The sequence below is a fragment of the Eublepharis macularius genome, chromosome 3 (genome assembly GCF_028583425.1).
Source record: "Eublepharis macularius isolate TG4126 chromosome 3, MPM_Emac_v1.0, whole genome shotgun sequence".
NCBI lineage: Eukaryota > Metazoa > Chordata > Lepidosauria > Squamata > Eublepharidae > Eublepharis > Eublepharis macularius.
The window spans coordinates 129,110,484-129,122,940 of record NC_072792.1 but is presented as its reverse complement, the minus strand read 5'-3'; the positions used below and the strand labels follow the sequence as shown (position 1 = coordinate 129,122,940).

At 41.3% G+C, this 12,457-nt stretch overlaps 1 protein-coding gene across 1 annotated transcript in view; it reads right to left on the bottom strand.

Moving 5' to 3' along the window:
* The window catches only part of GABRR3 (gamma-aminobutyric acid type A receptor subunit rho3), a 61,631-nt gene that overhangs the window by 32,219 nt on the left and 16,955 nt on the right, over positions 1–12,457 (bottom strand). The window contains exon 2 of the mRNA XM_054973714.1: positions 10,307–10,419. Within this exon, the coding sequence (XP_054829689.1) occupies positions 10,307–10,419 (113 nt within the window). The remainder of the gene's footprint in view (positions 1–10,306; positions 10,420–12,457) is intronic.

Below are 12,457 nucleotides of genomic sequence, written 5' to 3'. Positions count from 1 at the left end.
GGTTGACCAAAAGGCTATCACAATATAGGAAACACACAGTATCTTTGTAAAGGGCTCTGTTACAAAATGGTTGTGGCTATAAGGTATATCATCCTTATGACACTTTGCACGGAGAGGCTAAAAGTGTGAGAGAGTGACTTGTTATTATTTTTATTATTATTTATTATATTTCTAATCTACTCTCCCCGTAAACAGGCTCAGAGCGGAATGCAACATACATAAAAAACATAAACATATTACTTTAAAACCTGATAAAAAATCAATAAATGTATAAAACAATTTCTAAAAGACAGTAGCGCACATATTGCACAACCCAAACGGCAATCCATGGGGCCAGATGGCTAACTATTGGATGTTGACAGAAGACAGGGGAAACCCCCCATGGCAGGAGGCCGGTTTCATGGTCCACCCACCTCAACCACCATATGCCTGGCGGAACATCTCTGTCTTACAGGCCCGGCAGAAAGATAATTCCTGCTGAGCCCGGGTCTCCACAGACAGAGAGTTCCACCAGGCAGGAGCCAGGGCTGAGAAGGCCCTGGTCCTGGTTGAGGCAAGGTGGATCTCTTTGGGGCCAGGGACCACCAAGAGATGTTTATCCATTGATCTAAGTGTCCTCCAGGGAAATAGGGTGAGAGGCAGTCCTGTAGATAGGCTGGTCCCAGTTTGCAAAGGGCTTTAAAGGTTAAGACCAAGACCTTGAACCTGATCCAGAATTCCACTGGAAGCCAGTGCAGCCAGGGCCAGATCTACGGTTGCCGGTGCCCAGGGCAACTGAAGACTGGCCACTTGTGCGCACAGTGCATGCACGCTCCCAGTGCTGCCTGATGATGTCACTTCCGTGACATCATCATGCAGTGCGGCGCATGCCACCCCACGGCAAGCCAGCTGTCCTGGCGCTCTGCGGAGCTGGCAGCAGCAGTGCGAGGGGCTGGGAGGCCACCCGCGCCATTCGCCTGCCCCGCAGGACGGGGTGGCTGGCTTGCTGCACACCCCCTGTCCTGCGGGGCAGGCAAATGGCATGGGCAGCCTCCCAGCCACCTGCACTGCCTTTCGCCTGCCCCACAGGACAGGGAGCAGCCAGCTTGCCGCATGCCCCCTGTCCTGCGGGGCAGGCGAATGGTACGGGCGGCCTCCCAGCCACCCACGCTGCAAGCAGGGTGCGCACGGCAAGCGTGCCCCCTGTCCTGCCGCCCACACGCTCCCGGAACTGGCAGCTGCACCCAGTGCCCCTCTTGGGCGGTGCCAGGGGCAGACTACCCCCCCCCCCCCGGTGATCCGCCCTGAGTGCAGCTGGCGCAATACTGGTGTTATATGTGACCGGAATGGAGACCCGGTCAAAACACATGCTGCCACCTTCTGGACCAGCTGTAACTTCCAGAGCAGGCCCAAGGTAGCCCAGCATACAGCAAGTTACAGTCGTCCAACCTCGAGGTGACTGTTGCATAGATCACTGTAGCTAAATCACAGGTTGAGAGGTAAGGGGAAAGTTGCCAAACTTGGCTGAGATGGAAAAACGCTGATCTGGCAACTGCTGTGACCTGTGCCTTCATACATAAGGAGGCATCCAGCTTGCTTAAAAGTACAATGAGTTCATAGCTAAGATTTAAACAGAGGCCTTCATAGACCAAAACACAAGCACAAGAACACATAAAAATATGCCTATACCCAAATGGTCCCCTGTATCAGTGACCATACCAACCATTAGTTATAAATGTTTATCCAAGGCTTCCATGTTTCTAATCATTAGGAAGAAAGCAGTGGTATACATTCAGATATTCAAATGTAATCACAAAAAGGAGAAACAGCCTGCAGGTATTGCTATGACCTGAGAAAGAAAGAGAAAGGTACATAGAGACAGCAAGAAAATTAAATGGAAATTTGGCTCTTTGTGTGTGGAGGGACCTAAAGTATAAGTGATCAGGTGGTGATCTGGCTATTATTTAACATTAATATTAACATTTTATTCTTCAGTCAAGCATCAGCTCATTTCTGTAGCTTTCAGTCATGGGCTCCTTCTCAAATTTTCTCATACTCCTCCCCTCAGTCCGCTAGGCCATTTCCTCTCTCCTCTCTCATTTTTCTAGTGACCTCTGCTTCCTTGGACCTGCTATCTTCTCTCAGGATCTTCCTTCCCTCCTGTCCGTGGTTCTTGTTATTTTGCTTCTACTTCTTCAATCCCCTAGCATCTGAAATAGCTCAGCCAATTGGCAACCTTAGGAAGAGAGCAACCCAGCAAATGGGAACTAGTCCCTTGTTCCTACTGTCCCTCCATTTTGATATTATTTAATTTAATTTATTACATTTATATTCCGCCCTCCCTGCTTCAGCAGGCTCAGGGTGGATAACAAAGATACAAAATATTAAATATCACTAAAACTTTAAAAACACTACATCTAATCATTAAAATCATGCCAGTTCAGCTAATCACTACCAAAGACTTTATCACTGCCCCACAGAGACTAGGAAGGGACAAGTGGGGAAGCCTGCAAGGATTTGTGGGGGAATCTCAGTTTTCCCTCTATATTATCTTTCTCTTTACTAAAAGTCCCCTTTATCTGCTTCCTTCTCTCCTTCCTTCCCCCCAGCCAACCTATCTTTTTTTGCCTTCAAAGCTTCAATTTTCCCTCCTTCCCTCCCCCAGCAGCTTGGGAAAATCTTATACAATTCCAACTGCTGGGCTGGATCAAGCCCAGTTGTACAGTGCTGACTTGTGGGGGGGGGGGACGGACTCACTTTCCCCTGCAGTGGTCTTCACCTGTTTCTTCCTTTCCTCCTTCTGGTAAAATCCAATATCCTCACCTAACTCTGCTTCCTTTTCTCCCTCCAACCAGCCAACCTTTTATCTACCCTCCATTTTCAGCTGTATTTCTTACTTATTTGTACCCTACTTTTCTCCCTAACGAGAATTCAAACAGGTTTATGTCATTGTGACAGATAGCACCTGGTTGTCACAACTTTTGTCATATATTGTGACTGCACAACTTGGGCTGCCACTGATCTCTATTTGTGGCATAGCCCTGCTGTGATTGCAGAAGGAGAAAGAGGGAAAGCTGTGGGGAAGAACTCTGAGGTAAAGACTCCCTGGACTGAATGCTGCCCTATTACCCTGAACTCTGGCCTCTATGTTCCCTCTATTTAAACTCCAGTTGCCACAATGGCCACAAAAAGAAATATACAAGTTTCCATTAACTGGATGGTAGTGTAAAGCTCTGTGTCCCCTAAAGAACTTTTATTTGTGACACTAATAATATGGTGATTGTGAGGTGACTGGAAATTCCTTTCCCACAGGTATTTTGACTTGACAGACAGCACATAGATGGAACAGAACAACCACCAAAGATTAATTTACAGAAAATAAGTTATAGACACAGTTACAGGTTTTGTGTCGAATAAATAGCAAGAAAAAACGTTATAACTGGCTTGTAACTCCACACCCCAGAGGTTATGCTTTTCCCCCACTGGGAGTTAATTTGTTGAACCTGAGCCTAAGAATCTCTCTACACAAGATATCTGGCATGCGTTCTTCAAGTGTTGGGTGATGCAATGTTTCCTGGGAACTGTACTTTTAAAAGAGTCACTTGGGATTGCTGTGGAGAGGAAGGTTGAAAATACAAGCAAAATTAGGTTAGAAGCATGTTTCTAGTGTAGTTTATGGGCACAAGCCTTTAGTCCCCCTCCAACCACTCTGGGTGTAATCTGCCAGGTCTTAAAATAAAAGTTTTCAAAGACAGAGCAAGGCGAGTTCACTGGGGGAGAGGAACTTTGCAATTCCACTGGTACAAAGCCAGTCTAGTCAGGATGAATTATTTTTCTTATGCATTTTCTTGACCTTTCTGCCATCGTTGAAGTAAAAAGTTTGCAATCCACATTCAATAAGGAGATGGGTCTATAAGATTGGGATAACGAAGAATAGAAAATCTTGAACAATTTCAATTTCCTCATTGTCAGTTCAAAAATTGTGTAACTCCTCAATAGTCATTACTTTTGTCTTCTTGATCTTCAGCTGTAATCTTGCATTGGCACTTTCTCCTTTAACCTTCATCAATAGTTGTTTCAAGTCTTCACTGTTTTCTGCCAGTAACGTGTTGTCTGCATATCTTACAATTTATAATAATCTTGAATATTTTTCCATATCAAGGCCATATGATTAATTGGTCAATGAAGTTTGCAGCTAAAAACATCTCTGTTCTTCCTTCACATATTGTTAGGGAATTTGGGGGATACCCGATTTTTCTTAATATCTCCCATATTTGCTTATATTTTACTTCTCATTGTAAGGTTAAACAATGACAGTATTTTGGAGTTAAAACATTTGTAAACAACTTTCTTGTTTCTATACGACATTATCTTCTGTATTCACTGTATACCTTTTAATGTCTAGTACTGTTTATTATTGTTTAAAATAAAAAATAATAATTAAAAAAATATCTCCCATATTTGCTATGCTCTGGATTAACTAAAGTGTCTATGATTATATTATCTGGTGAACCTCCCTTTCAGTCTCCTATCAAGAGGGGGCCATAATGTCATCTTGGCCTCTATATGAACAAACTTGAGCCTGCCCTTCCGTCCCTCTTCCATCCCCGCCCCCCCCCCCCGCCACTCCTGTAATAGAGGCAAGGGATTGCTGTTGGTGAAGTCTGCCACCTTGGTGACTACTCTCTGTAATCTTATAATTGTATGTTTTTAATGTTGATTCTAAATTGTAATTAATGCTTGATGTAATCTGCCCTGAGCCCATTCGTGGGGAGAGCGGGATACAAATCAAATAAAACATAAATATAAACATAAACTCACACATACTCTGTGTTTATTATTTCATTATATTCAGTTCTTCCTGTGCTTGGTAAGTATGAGCTGAAGGCCAAGTTAAATAAGGTAAGCATCAGAAGCCCTTTCTCCTTGAATAAAGATTCAGATGTTTTCTTTCCTGTCTCCCTCTTTCTCAGCCTTGGGTAATATCCTTTCCCAGACATATCTAGGGATTACCAGAGCCTTAATAGTTTGTTTATGGTATTTGACCCACAGCAGATATGGACTTAACCTGTCAATCCATCTTGTTTGAACATCATGTAACTTTCACTTGACTGTTTATATATTCATAATAATTTCTTGCTCTGTAAACAAAATTGTTTACCTGTATCCTTTTTGAAAGATATAAAAGTGGATGCTACCAAACGTTGGTATGCACTTTGCTGTCTGCTATGTGCATCAGGTTTATTGGAAAATAAACTTTACTTCTGAGATAATCAATTTTGAAGTCTTGGTTAATTATTCAGACTAAGAAAGAAGGGATCCTCAAAATTAGTACTCAGAGGAATTTCATAAAAATAAAGGGAAAAACAACAGATATTATTATAAAGGAATAGCTTCCTATTTCCACAACATCATTTTAGATAGGAATTCATAAATAATATTTAACAAAATTTACTAACTGGGAACTTATTTTTGCATTTTCTGTATTTAAAACCTCTAAATGCAGTTTGTTTTCCTGGATGGTCTGTAGGGAAGATAATAGCTGCATATGGATGTTACATAACGTTTTAAACCAGGTCATACACAGACTATGACCATTTTTTAATCTCAGCTATTCATGACTATTTAAAATTGGTAAACAATTACTTATTAACACTCATTGTCTCATTAACAATTGAGATAAGCCAAGAGAAAGACTTTACTGCTAATCACATTCCTTTGATTTTAACTGCATTATTCAGCTACAGCCTTAAGAGAAAAGTCTATTAGAAGATTTAAAACATATTCTACCTGAGCATTCTGATACTGAGCTATAAGAATTGGATAGCATATTCAATGTTCAGATTTATTGGTAGCTTTATCTTTTATGTTGGAAGACTATTACAACAGATCACAAAAAGAACATGATATACTCCTCCTAAAATCTTGTAGCATCTTAAAAACTACCAGTATATTCCAGTATAAATTTCATGGACAAGAGCCTATGAAAGCTAATGATGGAATAAAATGTTGTTAGTCTTTAAGGCGCCGCAAGATTCCTATTTATCTTTGTTTCAACAGACGAACACAGCTACCCGTCTGGAATTATCCTCCCAGAATTGTGCTGCTGCAAAATATAGGAGTAGAATGAAATGTTTGAATGTTCTCCCATGTCAACAACTTTACTATTAGATATAAAGATTCTAGCCAAGTCAATCCACTTAGGTGTGTGAAGCGAACACCAGCACTGCTTACTAAGCCTTAGCCCCTCTTGCAGAATTTTGCGCTCTCATCTGTATTTTATACAATGACAAGAACAAGGGAAATGTGTTCTGTGCCCCAAGCCAAACAAGAACCTCATGGACCCAACAAGGACATGAAGTGAGATGATCAAAATAAGAGCTTTTGCCTTCCCTAGCAATTGTCCATATTTCCAGCAAGATAGGTGTAGGGGCATGACTATCACCTTGGTTTTTAAAAGTCCCATAGGCTGCATACACTCCATTCAGGAAGAGATTTTTTCAGAAGGATAAGATCAGTCTAGATCCTCCATTAGATAAATGACTTAAAAGTTGCTGGGAGCCTGTCAACCTTCCTCCTAGCAGCAACTATGAGATGCTCTGTGGCTGTACAACTAAGGACCAAAGCAAGATGGCTCCAGCCACTGGCCGTAGTATTACAAAGTGCTGGAAAGGTATATCTTGCACAACAACCAGCTGCTCTCTGTTACAGGATATGTGTTGAGACATCATGAATATGATGAGCATGAGCCTAGTTTATTTTCAAACTTGAATGCTCCTCCCCCATTCCCCCCTCCCCCCGAATCATGATTGAAGACTTCTGGTTTAGGAAGATTTCCATTTAACTCAAATGCAGGCATCTTAAGAAACTGGGGTTGGTTTAAAGTTTTATTATTGAGAATCTGCAAATATAAATTGGATCAAATAATTTCTTACCAGAAAGTCTCTAATCATGCTGCATGGGAGGTAGTGAGAAGAAGTAGTGAGCGTGCAAGTTCCCAATAAACCAGGTTCATGTTTACCATTAAGACATTCTTCACCTATACAAGGCAGTTTCTTTGTGGGGTGGACTCAGAAAACTTCCATGTCTAGAGACAGTAGGATACCAATGCTAGGAAGCTGTCTTATCAGAAGCATAAAGGCCAGGTTTCAAAAATGAGGTTGGAATAGAATAATCTCTATTATAATTTTATTTTTTTAAAAATAATTTAAAAAAATAGTTTAGCTTGCCAAGCCCAATTTCAACATATTTATTCATCACCAGTAGATTTCTGGTATATCTTTTTGAAGATCTCTGGTAGTAAAGTCAGAAAAGATCTCTGAGACCTTGGAAAGCTGTTTTCAGAACAGACAGGAGTGGGCGAGATGGACACATTGCATCAGTATAGGCTACAAGTGAGGCTGGTACCTAGACAAAGAATATGCAGCACACCAAAATAGACCACAGCGTTATGGATTACAGCCATTGGAGCATTGGTGCAGCATAGGGCAACAAATCCACTGCACTGAATGACCCCATGCACTTAATGGCATGCATTCCCCAGCTTGCCTTCTGGGAACCGCAGGATGGCAGGCATAACTCCAGCAGTCTCTGACACCCAGGGTGAAGCCTGTTGTGTACTGGGCTGAGTTAGGCCAAACAAGGCCTCTAAGGTAATTGCTATATGGAATGTATTTACTGCTATGCACTGAGCTCCATAACATGTCAAGGTTCCTGATGCACTTCATTCTCATTGGTTACATTGCCTGCACTTAATCCTCATTGGGTACATTCATATGCATCTTCATTGGTTACTTTCTGGGGGCAGCAGCCAATCGGTCCTCTCAAAGACCTATCTGTGGCCTGCCTACACACTACATTGTATATAGTTCATGCAAATGATGGTGTTCTAAAGTACACATTCTTATTGGTTGCTGGCTATTCTTGGGGTGGGGTTTCTGTGTATATATAGAGGGCTTCTGTTCTGCTTGTGTAGTGTCATCTAGTGAGTAGCGTCTGCTGTCGTCTGTCCTGGCTTGAAATAAAGAGCATTGTTTTGGCTGAAATCACTCTGGGCTGCAATCATTCTGAGCTCCAGGCTCAGTACACAATAAAGCCTGCAACTGCCAACCCTTCAGCTTCCCCGAGATCCTTTAAGGGGACCCCAAAAGGGTTGGTGAGCCATCCAGCCAGGACAACTCACCCCAATGGATCAAACCTTGAACCCACCCCCAAGTTGTGACAAGCATCCTCCAGCCTCAGCTGGCATCTACAAAGGGAGGGAGACCATCAGACCACTTCTGCTGCGAAACAAGAATGGTGATAAGGGCCACAAGGGGCTGCTGGAGTAGACCCAAGCCCTACCTCTGCTCCTCCCTGTTCTGTCCCCAGTGCTCACTGCTTCTGCTGTGAACGTGCGATAGTTGTTTCTCAAAAGTGCAAATGCAAAAGAGTGCAAGTTCATATCAGTTCTTCAAATTCCTCAATGGTTTATGCTGTGCCAATTCCAGACTAAGTTGTATAAATTCCAAGCATGACCACTGATGGGAAAACCAGTATGTGGGTCCTGTTTCCAAGATTTTTTTGTCAAAGCAGTCACAGTTTCTCCATAAGCACCTTTTGCCAAGGAAACAAGTTATTAACCATTTAGAGAGTGAAGTCCTTCAGACCGTTAAGCCAAGGCTTCTTGCTTAATGGTCTGAAGGACTTCACTCTCTAAATGAGTCCAAAATTCAGGCAGGTACTCAGGTCTAGAGAACAAAAAGGAAGAGAGAGGCAGGTATTCACCAGCAACCACACAGAACTAAGGGTACAAACTAGAATGAAGACCCTTGCTTTATAACTAGCTGCTTCAGCATCACTTGAACCTGATTAACCAATCAGGGATGCTGCTAGTCTTGTGACCACATACCTCTGCAGCTGGCACATATCCACAATAACAGCAACTCTCTCTTACCAGGGTTCCTTACACTAACAAACTTCCCCCTGGCCTCTGACCTTGAAGTTCTGATCTTATCCTGTACCTTTTCCTCTGGAAATTGCAGAGTCATTATGACTGTACTTTTTCTATTGTCATGTTCAGAATACTTTCAGGTATGCTAGTGCTAAAGAGACTCCATTTTAATCCTTTCAGTATTATGAGTGCTTTCTTCACAGGTGCCAGGATGTTCCCAGGCAGCTATCTCCCAGAGGAGGAATGTTTTGGCTACCGCTGTTCCAGCCACGAAGGACTTTCGCTTTCCGAGCTTCAAAGGGATTGTTATGAGAAGTATGGGGGGAGGTTGGGCCTGCTGGGATCTGTTACTTTGTACCTCATGCTTTGCCTGTCATTGGTAACAATTCACATGTACCATCCTGAATATTGTATTCAGGCTCGTGGACTATAATGCATTCTTTCTTCAGTAAACTTTTGAAAACAACGGGCTTTTGTCTGATTGCAGAAGGTAGTCTGGAGTAAGGACATTATCTAGCCACAGTTCTGACATCTATAGCCTAACTAGGCCTAGGAACCTGTAACAAGGGGCTGAAAAATGTCCAGAAACAGATGAAGATAGGCCAGTTTCTTGGCAGTGATCCTGGGCCTTTTCTCTCTCTCAGTTTAACCTATTGCCAAGGGTGGTTGTGTGGATAAAATGGCAAAGAGGAGAATCATGTATATTACCTTTGGTTCCTTGGAGGAAGGGCAGGATAGAAATATATATATTTAAAAAGGAACATCTTACATCATCCCTATGAAGAATCCCTATCTCTGGGTATTCAAATTATTAATTTCACACCTAATGCTTTTATTATCCAAGTGCAATGAAGTGAGAGAAAGTTGGAGGAACTGAAATCATAGAGCATAATAAAACAGCCCACTAAACACCAACAGTTAGCATTTGAGAATATATTTTAATTTCTTTTTCATATGCCAATTTGACATAATCAGGAACTGATTATAAATAAACACCTCAAAACCCTTAAATACCCTTAAATACCTCGAAACAAACCTGCTCAATCTACTAATTGCTCAATAAATAACTACTAGAGAAACCATACTATCGGCAACAGTAAAAATAAAATAAAATGAGGTGAGAATTAATAATTCATGATATTCCTTCAGAATCATTCCCAGCTGTATAAATGTAATACTTATACTGACTTCAATGTCTTACAAGTGTGCAATTCTGCTTAGGAGTACCCTGGCAATGTATGTTTCATCTAATATCGTTTTCAATTCAAACTACAAGGAAAGTAACATACAGTTAACCATGTTATCCCATTTTTAAATGAACTGATTGGCCCGGTACTGAGCAGCTTACAGAAAAAGAAGCACTTCGCCTGGAAAACCAAATGCAGCAATTCTTACCTCCAAAGCTAGGTCTCAGTGCAAAATCATGGTCCTCTATGCGTAGAAGCTGTTCTGATTTCATGGGCCGCACTTTGGTGCTGTCCAGTTTCCTCATCCTAAGTTCTCGTTTGCTGTGTTAAAAAATGAGTTGTTTGTTTTAACAATCCATATGTACTAAATTCTGTCATGTTGCCTTACAATGAAAAAAAACTACTATGAGAACAAAAAATACTCAAAGTATCACTGCAACTAAAACAATTAAATCAGATTACAGCATATTAAGATCACAAAATTAAACAGAGCAGTGGAATGATGTGACAGGTTAGCTTAAATTAGCCATCTGCCTGCTGGAACTGGGAATTAGCCATTCCCAATGCCTGCTTGAATAAAAATATTTTAGCTCATGTTTAGAAGATAAAGACAGATTATGCAGCTGATTTAAAACTGATGCAAGGTGTACTCAAAGGAGCTGCCCTTGGGAGGGAGTTCTAGTCCTTCTGATCTTAAAGAAACAAGATATGCAAAGCAGGAACTCTTCTGAGGATTTCGGGAACAGGAGACTTAGTGAGGGAGCAGGTAATGTGTCTTCCACCGAAGTAGAGGTAACCAATCAAATGTCCCCTATCCAAGGACAAGAAAGGCTGCCAGAGACTCCTAAGCATTGCACAGTTCCTGGCACAAAACATCCCAAATGAATCAAGTCCGAGTGTACCCCTGTGTATCCTGTTGAGAAATGACATACTTGGGCAATGAGGGCATGAACAACAGAAAGCCTTGGATAACCACAAACAGGCCATCACAACTACTCCTGTACACCAATATTTTGATCCAAGAGAACAGTTGGAAATACAGGTAGGTACACATCCAAAGATGGCTTAGAAACATTCCTGTTTCAGCATAAACAATGTATTGCTTATGCTGCTAGAGCACTGGTGTGAGCTGAAAAATACTATGCACAGATCAAAGAAGAACTTTTGGTAATTGTATCTGCTGTTACTAAATTCTATCAGTATGTGTTTGGCACCCATGTGTTAATCCAGTTGGCCCATAAACCCATAGAGGCAATCTTTTCCAAGCCCATTGGAAAAGCTCTTGCACATTTGTGTTTTAACTATCTCATCCTCGGTATACCACTTCAACAGTACTTGGTATACCTTGGATATTCTTTTCTTATCTTCTTTAAGAAGGGTCTGCTCTAGTTCCGAATTCTCTATTCGTATACCTCCCTTTACAGAGTCCGAATTATATAAGTCTCTGATCTGTCTATACTGGAACCAATCGTAGTTAGGTGATAGTTCCTCTTGTGTCTTTATTCTAAGTTTGGATGCTTCAGTTTTAGTTATTTCTTTATACGTTAAACATTGTTGTTCATTATCAACAGCTCTCGGGTCTATCACCTCATATGGAACCACCCACAAAGGGGTTCCTTCTTGTAGATAAATTCTGTACTTCTTCCAGATTATGTATAGACTTCTCCGAACAAAGTGATGCAGGAACATCGAGTTGACCTTTACTTTGTCATGCCATAAATATGCGTGCCATCCAAATATTTTTTTATATCCCTCTAGGGCTAATAGTTTCTTGTTCTTTAATGTCATCCATTCTTTCAACCAAACTAGGCAGATTGCATCATGATAAAGTCTCAGATTGGGCAGTTGCATTCCGCCTCTTTCCTTTGCATCTTGTAAAACTTTCACTTTCACTCGAGGCTTCTTGCCTGCCCAAACAAAATCTGATATTTTCCTCTGCCATTTTTCAAATTGTTTGGAGTCTCTGATGATTGGTATTGTCTGTAGCAAAAACATTACTCTTGGTAACACATTCATCTTAACTGCTGCAATCCTACCCAACCACGACAAATTCAATCTATTCCATTTAATCAAGTCTCTCTCTATCTGAGTCCATAGTTTTTCATAATTGTTTTTGAATAGATCTATGTTCTTTGCAGTTAATTCGACTCCCAAATATTTCACTTTACTTGTTACTTCACAATCCGTTGTTTCCATTAACAATTGTTGTTTCTGCTTAGTCATATTTTTGCATAATATCTTTGACTTCTTTTTGTTAATGAAGAAACCTGCCAAGTCTCCAAACTCCTTGATCTTATCTATCACTCTTGGCATGTTCTCCAATGGGTCCTCTACAATTAACATTATGTCATCCGCAAAT